This window comes from Gymnoscopelus braueri (genome assembly GCF_963280865.1).
Source record: "Gymnoscopelus braueri genome assembly, chromosome: 21".
NCBI lineage: Eukaryota > Metazoa > Chordata > Actinopteri > Myctophiformes > Myctophidae > Gymnoscopelus > Gymnoscopelus braueri.
This window is the reverse complement of record NC_137623.1, coordinates 39,038,643-39,055,267: the sequence shown is the minus strand read 5'-3', so window position 1 is coordinate 39,055,267 and position 16,625 is coordinate 39,038,643. Positions and strand designations below refer to the sequence as shown.

Sequence of the window (16,625 nt, the reverse complement as noted above, 5' to 3'; positions counted from 1 at the left end):
CATGACCATAAAACGTTTTTTTCTGTGATTTTTTTTAATTTTATATTTAATTATATGATATACTATATTTAATAAATACCCTTTGTTTTGCCGTTTTCAACAAAAAAAAAATCACAGAATCAAACGTTTATGGTCATGATTCATGTCATGTCATGATGGCTTGATTCGAGGCTTAAATTAATAGATATAAATATTTTTGGAAATTGGAAACTGCGACGCTCTATACAGCGGAGGGAGAGGTTCCGCTTGGAGCTATTTGTTTACCAACATTGAGACTGGATGCACAGGTGATTGTTTCACGCAATCAATTCTCAAGCTGTTGTTTCAGCGCACCCCAACCACCTCTTGTGTGTTGGCTGGTGAGGCACGTCCTAACGAGACCTGATAGAATGGGTTTCATTGCGTGCATACTGGTTGCACGCATACGGGTTCTTATCAGTGTGATGTCGTCTGTTAATGCTGCTGCAGAGCAAAATGTGAAAGCTGCGGATAAGGTAACCAATAGAGCACCGAAGTCTGACGTAATTTACACATCCTACCTGGTTCGCGGTTTTCCACCCCCGTTCTGAATCCCTATAGACTTCTTTAATATGGCGTCAAATAAGAACTGTGTTCCAAAAATAAACAAATGATCCCGGCGGTTTGACTCTTATGGATATGAAGCATCAACTGACGGTGAGAAAACGCTAATGTTACTTCCGCCAAATTAGTTAAATTTTCGCCAGAAACAGACTGTATCAAATATGAGTGACTGACTATCATAAACGGTACAGAACCTCCTCCCTGACAATATCGCCGACACAGTTTGTTTATTTTTGGACCATAATTCTTATATGAGACAATTCTAAGATGACCCAATGTTATTCTCCATAGAGAAATTACTTTACGAACCAGGGGATGAACGAGTGACGTCAGGACTTCTGTACTCTACATGGAAAATTGATTGATAACTCTGCACAGTGGTGTGTATTGATGTATGGCCATTAGTTGTACTATCCAGCAAGCTTCACCAATCAAAAAAAATAAAAAACGAAATACACATAGCCTAAGCTAAAACACATAAAACAAATACTTGAGGATTAAAAGAAATATTTTTGTTAAGTGTAAGTCATCAGTACTTAAACTCGGAGCAACTTCGTAGCTAAGTAATATTTGACCGAGTATCTATACTTTGACTCAAGTAGAGTAGTAGAGTACTTTTATCCACCACTGGTGACCTTTAATCACAAGCTGTTGTTTCACGTTTTCAAAAACAGCAAAAATTGCTGATCTACAAGCTCAAAGCGCGCAGACAACTTTGAAATAAAGCCTTTACATGTTGTGTCATCAATATTGAAAAGTATCAGTACAAGGATCTTCACCAAAATAATAATTTGTTTATGTTTTGGAGTGGACTGAAGAGGTGGCCTCTTCAGTCCACTGCTGCCCTCTAGTGTCTATCCTAGTAACCTTGTGAGTGACCAAGAAGGACTGTTAGATGACTGTAGTATCACAATGGACCCTTCGCTAAGCCCCACCCACTCCACTCTGTGACTGGTGGTGCGAAGTTAGTCACACCCAGGCCTGGCAGCGCATGGCAAGCTCTGCTTCTCACCCATTGACTTGCATGATAAATGATGGTTTTTCCCCTTAAAAATAATCGATCATTTCAGGAGCAAGAGCTTCAAAATCTCTTCTAAATCTAGTCAACAAGGTCTGCAGTAGGCTATGCACTGGACAAATGTGCATGACATTATTTCAATAAACTAAAAACACCTTTATTAATTTTTTCTTCTTCTTTTGAAATATTTTCTTTCACTGATCAGGATGTAATGTCCATTAGAACCCACCTACGTATCTTCCAGACTCCCTCCCCAGTCAGAGAAAAAATTAAATAAAATAGTTTAATAGCTCTAAGACGAGGCTAATAGCAAGAGAGACAAAGAAGTATGGTTTGTGTTGGTAAATGTCATTATTTATTGTTCTTCAGTAGAACGAAGTTCTGACGAAAGAACAGAACCAAATAAAACACAAGACACAAAGACAGATAAATCAAGCATCAACAAATCAATTTAAAAGAAACAATGTAACATCATAAGATACACAACATACCTTTTATATGAATGAAGCCCACAGAAACAGCCATGTTGAATGAAACAAAAGATTGAAGTGAAACTGAAGCCATTGTATAAACTACCCCAGTGGTTCTCAAACTTTTTTGTCAAGGACCCCCAAATGAATATGTATTTGACCACGGACCCCCATCTGAAAATATTTTGTGCCAGTGACCCCCAGACAAGATTTGTGATGTTAAAATGTTTCAAAAATATTCAATTTCTTTTAAAATGTCTTAAAAACATTTCAGAAATAGCAGATCTACAGGCTCTACTTGTCACGACATGTGTGAGCCTGTAGATCGGCTATTTTTAAATAGCCATGTATATAGGGTTAAAGTGGTTTTCATGCTATATTAACTACTTTTTCTGGGGACCCCCTGGAACCCCCTCAAGGACCTGGGAGTCCCTGGACCCCACTTTGAGAACCACTGAACTACCCCTTAACCACAAGAACCCCTGGCGTTCCTAGTCTGGGCATGTCATAATAGGCAAACATTCTGCAACTAGAATATTCGCAATTCTGGGAAAATTGTAAAGTGTGGTTGCGTCGACGCGAGTCGTGGGTCGCGGCCGCCGGGACTCGAGGAATACGCTGGGAGGAATATCGTCGGAGGCTGCACCAATTACATTGTCACGTGACTCCTGAGATCACTTGCGTTTCATTTTGAGAGGATTGATCCCCCGGCCCCAAAATAATGTTTTTGCATCAAACGGTTACATGTTGCGCATTTGTGGCGCCCCCTATGGATCAAAGTGGAAATGCATTTGGGGATTTGTTGAGTAAACCACCCTTGACATGTGATTCAAATTTGGGATTGACTGGACGTTTCGTTCGTGAGTTTTGGCCTTTTTTGTAAAACAGGCCCCTTCCGCTAACTTTGGAAGCCATTTACGGACGAAGTGTGTTTTAAAGAAAATAAAAAATGGCGGAAAATCTATCCTGATGCAAATGGGCTTGGCCTATATGGGGAGTTGCGTTATTACCCAAGGATTTTTTTTTTTAATTCTACGACCCACGGTTCAAGAGTTATAGGCCAAAACGTAAAGTGGGCTGTTATAGCGCCACCATGAGGCCGACTGGTGTAATTCTTTTTTTAATAATTTCGCACTAAATTATAAACCTCCCCTCCAAGTTTTGTAACTCTAGCCCTTCAAGTTTTGTAACTCTAGCCCCGGCTTCTGAGAAAAATACTTGAATTTGAGTTTTTTCATTTTCCCATTAAAGTGGATGGGGAAATTTAATGCACTAATAAATCAATCCCTTAGCAAAATACACGCACACGATTCCCGGTGAAGCTGGTCATTTTGACATAAGGCACGAAATTGGGGGGAAAAAACTGTGGGAGGAGTAGCGCGGCAAAATAAAGTTCATCTAGATTATGAAATAAAGTAGGAAGAGTACTATAGTGTGGTTGCCCTGTTAGGGCAACCACACAAATAATAGGTGAACAATTGGTGAAAATAGCCAAACTACTATCTCACAACAACTTGTATGGTCTTTTCACTATTTTAGGACAAGTAGCAAAATATGTCTTGAAGATAACGCAAAATGGTGTAAAATCTTGAAATTGGAGTAACAATTGAAAAAGATACAAGCTACACTTGATTTGTTTTGATTTATTAGACATAATAATTACATTGCTTCTCACGGAAATTGGAGGGATAATTTTTTTTAAGCTATGACCTACGGTTCCAAAACCCCTGGAGCTACTACTACCACAACAGAATCAAACTGATTTAGAAATCCAATCTACTTCAAACCCTAGAAGGGTGTGGCCCCATGTACGCACGCACGCACGCACTAGGCCGGACTGGGACCAAAATTCAGCCCTGGCATTTTAGTCCGAACCGGCCCACCCCCCCCCAGGGACGTTTTGTCAACGGGGGGGGAGTGTGTTTCATTGTTTCAGCCCAGCACCTGGGCTGCACATGAACTCTGCAGCCGCACTGAGGCCCCTGCTGGAAAGCATCCCAGCCCAAACATTAACGTAACTAATAATTGGGCCACGCAACCTGGAAATGACTGTAATAATCATAAAACGGGAGCGAAAATATAAAAAAAAATAATAATAATTTGCCCATCGGCCCTCTGGCCCAGTGGCCCACCGGGCATTTGCCCGGTACGCCAAATGGCCAGTCCGCCGCCACGCACACACTATGCTGTGTGTGTTTATATTGTAGCGACTGACCCCACAAGAGATCCGGCCGTAACTTGCTCCGCCAACGGAGCTAGCTTGGCACAGTGGATTGCCTGCCGGTGCAACGTATGTATACGGTATGCCTATGGTACACTGGCATAAGTGTGAGAGAAAAGATTTATTATACAAATATTTCAAAAGTAGAAGAAAATAAATAAATAAAACACAAGCAAAATGTTGGAAATATTTTATTTTGATGTGGTGTCATAATTAAACTTAATGTTGAGACACACACACACACACACACACACACACACACACACACACACACACACACACACACACACACACACACACACACACACACACATACATACATACATACACTGTAAATTGTTCACATAATTATGTATCTGAAACTGGATGTGTGAATCCAGGCTCTAGGTAGTTAAATCACAATAGAACATCTTCACAATAAAACAACAAACAGGTCACCTGTGCAGGTGAGTCCAAACAGATACGTACATGATGAGTCATTAGATAATGGGCATGGAAACGCAGTGTAACTAGTTTGATTATCCTGATAGGCAGCAGAGAGAGAGAGAGAGAGAGAGAGAGAGAGAGAGAGAGAGAGAGAGAGAGAGAGAGAGAGACAGACAGATTGTTTCTCATGTTTGTATTGTTGAGCTGTATCATTCTTTTCTCCCTTTTGAAATGTAAGACAGCACAGAAACACCAGCAGATAGTAGCCATTCAAGAGAGGAAAGGGTAGAGGGAGAGAACGACTAGGTAATAACATATCATGTGTCATAGTATATATATATATATATATATATATATATATATATATATATATATATATATATATATATATATATATATATATATATATATATAATTTCCATTGTTGACCTGTATCATGATTTTCACGCTCTTAGAATACAAGACATTCCAGAAGCACCGCCTCATGCAGCTGTAATCAGTTCCAGTCAGCGCCTTCTGTCACAGAACCAAGGTAAATGTATACTAACATTACCAAATCCTTATTTTGATAAATGTTTTTATAATATTTTTTTTCTTTCTCCATCACATTGGTGAAAATGTTCTTCCGTATTGGTCTATAAAGTGTAGTGTAGGTGAACATGGTGAAATGAACAACATTTAAAGGTTTAACTGTGGAATGGATAGGATACAATGTTTGTCTCTCGGAAGAATCCACCTTAAAACAACCACATTTGACTGATGAACTTCAAAACAAAATGAAGTGAACACCGTCAAGTATACAACATGGCCGTCAACTGATTTGATGACTGATGATGACAGGAAGAAGGTGTAACCGCTTAAAACCTGTATATCATTGTTGACCAGAGTCCACTATGCATGGTCCGTGACATGAAAATATTTGAGTACCACTGGTTAATTTATAAATAATTTAAAATGGGGAAGCGAGTCCAAATAAGCAACTACACTTTAGAAACAAGCCCAAAAAAAAACTCAACCCGCAACTACCAATATTCACAAGCGACTTTACAGAAAAACAAGCCTAAAGTCACTTATAATAAGCAGACCTGGCAACACTGGTTGCAATCACCTTGTTTATGCAGGCAGTTGGACTTGGCACCAAAAGTAGGATACTTTTTTCATTTTATTATTACTTTGATCGGGATGTGTAATAATGCCATTTGTTTTATGAAAGCAACCACTCACTCCAGTACATTGCACAATATAACATGGCCTGGAGTGTCTGTGAGTTATAGCTTAAATATACAACTACAGTATATAAAGGAGGGGAGGGCAACATATCGCTGGTCTCCCAAATAAGGTTCCTTTAGGAAGAGAAGAAGGTCCAGGACAACAATGGTCTGTCCACATGTGCTTAGTTATATTTTAGCTCAGTTCCATGTCTATTGAAGAGGTATTGAAGTGGTTTGGTGTGGTCAGTGAAGCTAAAGATGAAGATTGTACGGAAAGACCTGAAGAAGCTGCAGAGGCTTCAAATGTAAACTCTGTTTCACAAAGGAAATACACACTAAACACATCACTTAAGTATTAGCTCCTTAGATTTTGTTTGGTTGGTTTGTTGTTGTTTTTCTTTCTAATCGTTTATGACTATTGAGGTGCCTAGGGGCCAGCTTCTTCAGAGTTGTAAATTGAGGCTGTATAGGAAGGCCCTAAGGAATTTGATCTAATCATCATCAGTCTTAAGGCTAATTCGTCCACAGGTACATGGGTATTTTCATAAATGCTGATTTTTATATGGGGGCTCGCCCACACGCAAACACGTTTTTGGTCCATGTAAACGCATCTTTTTGAAAACTCCTGCCACAGTTTTAAAAACAGCGTTTATGCGTCATCATGTGGACGGCATAAACAGAGTTTTCCACATTATAAGCATGCGCAGTGAGAGTTCTCTCTCTGTCACACACACTCATAAAATAGAAATGTCAATATAATATTATATAATAATTAGCCTATAGCCTACATCGTTTATTTAATATTTCTCACTGTCATTGCATGTTGACTGCATACACTTGCATTATAGTAGGCTATGTTCTATAGGAACTAATTATATTCTGTAGGCCTATGAATAAACAACATTGTGTTTGCACCGAGGAAACATTTTGCGAAATTAATGTTACTCTGTCAATCATAATTAACAATCAAATCAAACGTGTAGACTCAGTAAATTTCATACACCCTTTCATCCTCCTCTTTTTAACCCAGCACCCCAGCAGGTGATGTGCATTCAAATCTGCATTTTGATAATTAAAAAATGACCATAAATAGGCTAATGGGTTGTGGGAAATGTTGGGCTCCAGGCGCTCATTTATCAAATTTCCAAGTGACATGATTAGGCCTACAAGCAATTAAAATCAAGCGATTTAAAAACAATCTAACATATTTACAATTTTATAAGTTAGATGCTTAATCATTCACCCATTTAAAAAGTGTCATAACAATCATCAGATCTAAAATATTTTCATGGAGAGAGAGCGGTCTCTCAACTTGGATAGCCTACAGTTAAGGATATAACCAACATAAGCGCAGGAGCTCTTCTTCACGTTGTGTGTTTTTGACCACAGGACTTCAGCAGGAGATTGGAGATAGGTAACTCCCAAGTGGGGTAAAACGAAAACAAAAATCTGCGTTTATGAAAATACCCGTGTACGTGTGGAGGAAGCCTTAACATGCAAAGTTAGGTGCCTTCGCATACAACTATTGTGACACTGCATTCAATAAAAGTCCTGTCATGCCCTTAATCACTCATCGTGTACTGGTTTGTGGGGCATACCTTAGACTTTCTCAACAACATAGAAACCTGTTCACCTGAATGGAAACCACAATTATTGAAGGTACCGTGCAGAACAAAGCCGTATTTATATGAACAGGAGTGCACGCCCACATTCCATTCTGGGTGTTTCTTAGAGAGTGTTACACACTCTCAACCTTAGAGAGTGTTACGCACTCTCAAAAATAGCATCGCTGGTAGAACTTGGTCTCCTCCTGTCCTCAAGTAACACTGTCCTTTGACAAGCCAATCTCTATAAACCTGACACCCAATTTTAGTGCATGCCCTTATAGGCAAATTAATCGAGTCAACGACAGAATCATACAAAAGCAGAAATCAAGATACATGGATATAACATTTTTGACTATCACTGACATTGACAATGAACCTGCTTTTACTACAGATACATATGACTTAGACAACAATGAGATAAGAGTGGTATAGAATACTGATCAAAAGTGAGTAACAAACAAACAAACAAACAAAAACTGAGATAAAATTGAGAGACATTAAAGAAGTCTCATCAGTACAGACAGTGCTTCCATCGCAAAAGGGCCACTTAGCTGCAAAGGTGAGTGTGTGTGTGTATTATAGGCCGTGTGGTGACCCACCAAAAAGTGCCTAGAAAATGAATTTCGTTCCCACGTCTTGGATCTACTTTTTCAATGCATTTTTGCATAGACAATACCTGTGTACTTTGGGTTAAAAGGTCTCCGCACAATATCCTGCAGTATTTTTTCACAAGCCAGAAATGTATATAAAAGTGAATAATATAAAATTATATTGATTTTGGCAACAAAATCTTTCTCAAATGTCATAAATACATAATTATACCTAACATCTGAAACAAGTATTGGTGCCTTAGTATACTCATATTTGAATTTAGATCATGAAATGTAGCAAATTTGTTAAAGAAAACACTTCTACGGAAGTGATTGGCACCCAGCACAATGAAACATACACATAGCTAAAAGCTTATGTTTCATACATTTAAAAAATCACAACCTACTACCTCAACTCTCATCAAAGTTAGGCACCATTGAATCAAACTATTGTGACATTGCATTCCTTTAGATCATGCCGTGCCCTTCATGAATTACTCATCATGTACATAATTATCTGTTTTGACACTCAAGTCTTTTTCCTTTGTCCCATCGGCATGCTTTCTCATCAACATGGATTAGGTCTACTGTACCTGTTCACCTTAATGGAAACCATGAAGCTACGTAGACGAACAAAAAACTAGTTTAGCTGGAACTTCCTGTCACCTCAAGTAACACTGTCCTCTGATGACCTTGGTCATAAAGGCTTCCTCTAGGCTAGAGTCAAAAGTGCAGGCTATCTCTAATACAGACACCTCATCAACCACAACAACATCTGGTGTATTAGCTGTCAAAGATGTAAAGATGTCTGAGTTATCACTGAGATCAAACATGTTTTGTTTATTCATTCTCACTAGATGCATGACATTTTTACAGGTTTGTTTTGCCATAATTATAAAAGACATACTTGTGGTGTTTATGTATGTACCATAGTGTCCATGAGAAGGTAAATAGATGTTATGACTTATGTGTGAATTCCATGCTGCAAAACTAGCAGCATGGAATTCACACATAAGTGTCAATATCCTTGATCTGAACAAAATACCTTTATAAGTCTTCTTAACAAAAGGTGAATGCCTCCCAGCTTTGGGCTCAATTATATATATATATATATATATATATATATATATATATATACGAAGGAAATCGTTGAAATGCATTGTGAGCTTGTAGATCTGCTATTTTCAATAGATTGTTTTAATGTGATAACATAATACATAAGTTTTGAACAAAATGCCTCAAATCATGAACGCAGCTTGCGATTTCCGTGAAATTTCACACGCGCATTCCCACTAGGCCGAGGAAGAAATGCCACCCTTTTCACATCGGCCTGTTAGAGCGCCACCAATAGGTCTAATTTAGCAAAACACATTTTTGGAACAAAATGCCTCAAATCATGAATGCAGTGTCCGATTGCCGTGAAAGGCCTAAGAAGAAATGGCACCCTTTTCACATTGATCTATTATAGCGCCACCAGGAGGCCACAATAACCTACTTGACCTGGCGGAGACCTGTGCTCCGAGGAGCACTTTTTCTAGTTGTTAATGTGTTGATATTTTAAACGTTAAGTGCTACTCTTATAGCACTACCCTATAAAGAGTGTATTGCAGCTCATTTGCTTACGTGATAAAACACTGTTGCAATAGATTGTGTTTAGAACATCATCTGTCTTCTTAATTATGCACAATTGTTGTTATAAGGATACCAACGCGCTCTCTTGCGCTCTCTCTCTCTCTCTCTCTCTCTCTCTCTCTCTCTCTCTCTCTCTCTCTCTCTCTCTCTCTCTCTCTCTCTCACAGAGTTAGAAAAAATCAAGACTGACATGAGTGCAGATTCAAAAAGCAATATGCTTGAAGGTATGTATCGCCAAGACAAGCAAGGAGAATATTCTAATGAAATAAACTTGATATAATTGGGATAGATGATGATGATCATCATCATCTATATATATATATATATATATATATATATATATATATATATATATATATATATATATATATATATATATATATATATATCTCCTGCAACATATGTAATGAGCATGTTGCTTTACAAGTCAGTTATTCAAACACATTTTTTATGTTTCTATTTTATAATGAAGAAAATTATAGGCTATATTTAGATTTTTCAAAATAAAAAATGTGCCACGGACATAGACATGTCTTGCCACAGACATGTTTGTCCGTGTACGGACATGTTGATGACCCAATGGAATGATCCTCTATTGTCTATTGCATAACTTTTTTTTGTTGCATGATTCGACTGCCAATCTCTCAGCAGCTGAATCATGCAAAAAGTATATATATATATATATATATATATATATATATATATATATATATATATATATATATATATATATATATATATATATATATATATATATATATATATATATATATATATATATATATATATATATATATATATATATATATATATATATATATATATATATATCCGCTAGGCCGAAAGGCATGGGCGAGACAATGTTTTGCACCTTGTCCGTCCGTGTGTGTGTGTGTGTGTGTGTCTGTCTGTGAACAGCTAATCTCTGGCACCGTTGGCCCGGTCGCTGCGAAATTGTGCACACACACTCCCTGGATGCCAAAGTCAAACTCTGCCCCGAATATTTCAGATTGGCCTGTTATAGCGCCACCAGGAGGCCGATTTTTGCAAAACAATTTTTTTTATATTACTCCTACAGATTTTGTTGAAACATCACGCAAGTTGGTACACAGTATCTCAGTCATGTGATCAACACGGAACGGTCCAATTTTCCATATTCCATCCTGATTGGCTAAGATTGGCTTCCAAAGTTTGCAGGATTGGTTTGTTTTGAACAAAATGCCTCGTGTTGTTATTGTTATTCATTTTATTTGGTTCATTGTTAACGTGTTGATATTTTAAACGTTAAGTGCTACTCTTATAGCACTAGCCTACTCTATAAAGACTGTATTGCAGCTCATTTTCGTATGTGATAAAACACTGTTGCAATAGATTGTGTTTAGAACATCATCTGTTGTTATAAGGATACCCCCCCGCCCTCTCTCTCTCTCTCTCTCTCTCTCTCTCTCTCTCTCTCTCTCTCTCTCTCTCTCTCACACAGAGTTAGAAAAAATCAAGACTGACATGAGTGGGCGGTCAGATCCAAGAAGCAAGAGGCTTGAAGGTATGTATTGCCAAGACGAGCAAGGAGAATATTCTAATGAAATAAAGTTCATATAATTAACATAGATGATGATGATGATGATGATGATGATGATATATATATATATATATATATATATATATATATATATATATATATATATATATATATATATATATATATATATATGTATATATATGTATGTATATGTATATATATATATATAAAATATGTATTTATTTATTTATTTATTTATTTATATATATTATTTATTATTAAAGCTCAGCTGCTTAGCATCCATGATCAATGATCATATCATTTTTTATCCTCCAGCTCTCATAAGGAATGATGAAACAGTTCGGATTGTGATGGTTGGGAAGACTGGAAATGGAAAGAGCGCCACTGGAAACACCATCTTGGGGTTTAAAGCTTTTGAATCCAAGTTTGCATTTAAATCTGTGACAACAAGCTGTGATAACGTTGAAGGTGTAGTGGCTGCTAGAAAGGTCTCTGTTGTTGACACACCAGGATTGTTTGACACCAAGTTTAGCAATGATACAACCAGTAAAGAGATCAGACAGTGTATTGGTTTTGCTGCTCCTGGTCCCCATGTGTTCCTGGCTGTGATCAAACTGGGAAGATTCACAGAAGAGGAGCAGAAATCTGTGGCAATGATTCAGAAACTATTTGGTGAAATGTCAAATAAATACACCATGATTCTCTTCACATATGGTGACCTGTGTAAAGATTCACCAATTGAAGAACTTCTGAAGACTGATCCAGAACTACAAGAACTAATCAGAAAATGTGAAGGTCGCTATCATGTCTTCAACAACGAAAACAAGGATCCCACTCAGGTCACTGAGCTGATGGAGAAAATCAGCAAAATGTTGGAGAAGAACGGAAGAAGCCACTACACCACTGAGATGTTCCAAAAAGTAGAAAAAGCAATAGAGGAAGAGAAACAGAGAATTCTTAAAGAGAATGAAGAGGAGAGACGTAAAGAGGAAGAAGAACTGAAGAAAAAATATGACGGAGAGGCTCTGGAAAAAGACAAGAACATAAAAGAAGAACAAGCAAGATGTGCAAGAGAGATGGAAGAGAAGATACGTAAAATGATGGAAGAGCTGAAGAAACAGGAACAGCAAAACAAATATGCTAGAGAGCTGGAAGAACTGAAGAAAAGGTCTGGGAAAATGGAGAAAGAACATAAGAGACAGCGAAAGGAACAAAAAGAAACATCTAAAACGGAGATAGAGGAGGCGATCCGTAAGATGAGAGAAGAACGTGAGAGAGAAGCAAGAAAACAAGCTGTTCTTAATCATTCAACATTTGGAGCGGTTGCTCGTTGTGCTATGGCTGGAGGTGGAACTGGGGCAGCTATTGGTACATTTTTTGGCCCAATGGGTACAATGGTTGGTGGCACAGTGGGTGCAGCAGTAGGAGGTATTGCAGGCTATTTTGAGGTTCCCTCAAAACGTTAAGTCGGGTGTGTTTGCGCGATTTCACGTTGTAATGTAATTACATGAGATTATAAATAAAGATTTAAAATACTAATATTTTAGCCTGGGCTCGTGCCTAGTCTGCCTAGTGCAAATATCCGCCCCTGGAGATAATGTGTACCGATTTGCGTGATGTTTGGACACAATTTGTCCAAGTAATAGCAAAACATTTGTTTAGCAAAAATCGGACTCCTGGTGGCGCTATAACAGGACAATGTGAAAAGGGTGGCATGTGTTCCTCGGCCTAGTGGGAATGTGCGTGCAAAGTTTCTGCAACGTAATCACCAAAATGCTAAAATAATTACATACACTATATTATAAAATAAAAAAGATCCTTTACTAGATGGGACTCGGTGGTTGGCCCCCTCCTGTTCATTCTTTACATCGTCCCCCTCGGACAGATCCTTCGCCACAATGGCCTACATTTTCATTGCTATGCCAACGACAGCTCTACCTCCCCTCCAAAACTATTACTGCTACCACCCTCTCCACCCTCACCACCTGTCTGACTGACATTAAAAACTGGATGCAAAAAAACTTCTTGAAACTAAACTGCAATAAATATGAAGTCCTCATTATTGGTCCAGATGCCCTCACCCGCTCCACTCGTAATTTCACCCTGAATATTGAGTGACGGCTCCATTGTCACCCCCTCCACCAAAGTCTGCAACCTTGGTGTCATCCTGGTCCCCACCTTCTCCTTCCAATCCCAAGTCAACCACATTACCAAAACAGCCTTCTTCCAACTCCGAAACATCGCCCGCCTCCGTCCCACACTATTCCAAACTACAGAAGAGACTATCACCCATGCCTTCATCACATCCAGACTTCACTACTGCAATAGCGTCCTCTACGGTGCCACCTCCAAAGTTCTCAAAAAACTTCAATATGTGCAAAACTCTGCTGCCCGCCTCCTCACCAGAACCAGATCCAGAGACCACATCACCCAGTCCTCCATGACCTTCACTGGCTCCCAGTAAAACAGAATAGATTTCAAAATACTCATCACCACCTACAAAGCCCTCAATAACGAGGCTCCCCGCTACCTCTCTGACCTCCTCAAACGCCACGCCCCCTCTCGCTCCCTCAGGTCAGGTGATGCAAATCTCCTGGACTTCCCCACGCACCTGGGGTGACAGGGCTTTTTCAGTTGCAGCCCCCACCCTTTGGAACCCACTCCCACATCACATCAAAGTTGCCCCCACTCTTGCCGTGTTCAAAGCCTCCCTCAAAACCCACCTTTTCAGACTTGCTTTCCCCACTTAACTCAAACCAAATCTCCCTTTCTGCTTCTTAGTCGTAGCTTAATGTTTTTAGCCTTTTAACTTCTTTTTTTGCTCCTAATAAAATTGTTTATTTTAAGCTGTTTTGTAAGGCGACTTTGGGTACTAAGAAAAGCGCTATATAAGTCTGATGTATTATTATTATCATTATTAACCCAGCCAAAGTATCAGGTGCAGTGGGCGCTGCAGGGGCAACGCCTTGTGGAGCAGTTCAAGTGTCTTGCTCAGGAACATCGACACATTGCTGGTCCGGGAATCGAACCTGGGACCTTCTGCTTCCCAAGCGGTCTAACCATTCAGATATGGCAGCCCTTTTGTTTATAATTTGTTTGAATGTATTGTAGGAACCTTTATTGTGATTATGTTTAGGCCCTATGTTGTTATATCAAATTATGTACCTTTGATTCATGTTTTTCTATGTGCTACAGAAAACATTTTGTATCACATTTTTCACTGTAGTTTTCCTTCAATTGCATTATGTGACATCTTGTATTACGTCTTGTTAATTTTTTTATAGTGCTTATTTGCCATAGATATATATTTTTAATCATTGCTCACAGTTGATGTGGTACCGCTAACGCCCACCCAGGGTGACCACACAGGGACTACAGTTATAAATGACCGTAGCTCTGGTGCAAACTACTATACTATAATGTACATTGTCCCTCCCTGTCAAATAAATCATAAGACAAACAAATAAAAAATACTTTAATGAACTACAGTAATAAAGTATCTGTGCCTCCAGTGTTCCTGGGTGTTGAAGTTCCAGTTCAAAACTGGATATTTATTAAGAAGGAAGGAAAGGAATATTATATACTGTATATTGACTGTATCAACACAGAATATTGCTGACAAGAGTGTATGTGCCTCAGATCACATGAACTATTGTTAGATACTTTCCCCTGTTAAAAAGTGTGTGTAGGTAGCCCACATAAGCCTTTACTTCTTTCCTGTTTTAGACCCATCTGCCTATTTACTTCATACCTAGTGGACCACTAGGTGTGAAGTAAATAGGCAGATGCCACGGTGAGGACCACTAGTAGTGGCCCTCAATAGGTGGACCACGGTCCGAATGCAGACTGCACCACACCTACACATATTTCCAGATCAACTCAGGGCAAATTATACTTCATGATTTATTTGTATTATCTGCAAGGTCTTACCGTGAGTAAAACATATACATTTGATATACTGCATGCAGTGCTCTGACATGCGACTGTTTCACACTGTGTGTGATTTGGGTTGGTCCAAAACACATGTAGTATTATGGGCTGTAATCTCCATGACAACGATGGTGTCCTCACCTGCCCTCCATCTCCAATCACATCCAAACTCTACAAGAGCCTGGCCATACCCCACTCCTAGGCTGCGAACATACTGTAGGCAATAAGGCAGGATGAATCAGCAGTGTTAGGAGAGTAGAGTTAAGCAGATATAAATAAAGGCAGATAAACTGTATTTTTTCTCATGATTTTCTAAGACTAATTCAACTAGATGACTTAGGCAGATAGTGATTTTTCATTTCTTCTTTCCTGAACCTTAAACATACAGTATGACAAATGACTACTTTTGCCTATATGTTTATCTGCCTTTATTTATATCTGCCTAACTCTACTCTTATCTCCTAACACTGCTGATTCATCCTGCCTTATTGCCTATGTTCTCGGCCTATCAGAATGCATTTTACATTCAAAAATAGTTTCTGCCCAAGTCAAAAAGTTGTCAGAAATCACTTTATGCCATGCATTTTGGAATGTAACAAGCAATCTGATAGGCTATAAGGCACAGTGAAGCAGCAGTATTAAGAGGCAGAAATGTCAATTTGACAATTATGCTAAGAGACTAACGATATACAATGACTGCTTATGAGAATTACAAATACATTTCTGTACAGTTCTTATAATTGTTGTCCATTGTAGGCTACACTGACTGTAGCAGACTCAACGGCATACAGAGTCAGATAACTACTGAGTCTGGCAGCTTTTTTTCTTTTTCCAAAGTTTTACAGTCTTGAAGGAAATGAAGACCCAAATTGTGGACTGCTTTTTGCTTGCAAATATTAATGCGCGACAGTGCAAAATATGGAAGCTGCGGATAAGTCGGGTAAGCAATACATGGAAAATGTATTGGTAACTACACAGTGGTGTCTAAAGATACAGTATGGCCATTAGTTGTACTATCCAGCCGGCTTCACCAATCCAAATCCAATCCACTTTATATAGGCCTAGCACAGTAAATGCATGGTTACCAAAGTGCTGCAAAAGAAATAAAGACTAAATACACATAAGCTAAAACACATTAAACAAATACTTGGGAGTATTTTTTAAGTAATTTCGTTAAGTCTATAGTAAAAATCGTGAAAACTTTGAATATATATATTTGAAAGCAAATCAAATCTTTGCTTCTGGGGGTCCCTGGAACAAAACATTTCCAGATGGGGGTCTGCAGCCAAATGCTTATCAATTTGGGGGTCCTTGGCACGGAAAAAGTTTGAGAACCACTAAGGTAGAGTATGGTCGCTGTCGGCTGGAAACCTTGTACTGTATGTCCAAAACTGTTAC

The 16,625-nt window shown here is 38.7% G+C and overlaps 1 protein-coding gene across 3 annotated transcripts in view; it reads left to right on the top strand.

Annotated features, from left to right (window-relative positions):
• The window catches only part of LOC308077311 (GTPase IMAP family member 4-like), a 128,185-nt gene that overhangs the window by 19,448 nt on the left and 92,112 nt on the right, over nt 1-16,625 (top strand). Inside the window, exons 1-5 of one of the 3 annotated variants that reach the window (XM_080417945.1) lie at nt 4,885-5,023; nt 5,173-5,249; nt 9,925-9,981; nt 11,238-11,300; nt 11,613-14,793. The exons of the other annotated variants lie outside the window; for them this stretch is intronic. Of the exons in view, the coding sequence (XP_080274071.1) occupies nt 9,948-9,981; nt 11,238-11,300; nt 11,613-12,763 (1,248 nt within the window). The 5' untranslated portion in view covers nt 4,885-5,023; nt 5,173-5,249; nt 9,925-9,947 and the 3' untranslated portion in view covers nt 12,764-14,793. Of the gene's footprint in view, nt 1-4,884; nt 5,024-5,172; nt 5,250-9,924; nt 9,982-11,237; nt 11,301-11,612; nt 14,794-16,625 lie in introns of those variants that run through there. 3 annotated transcript variants of the gene reach the window in all.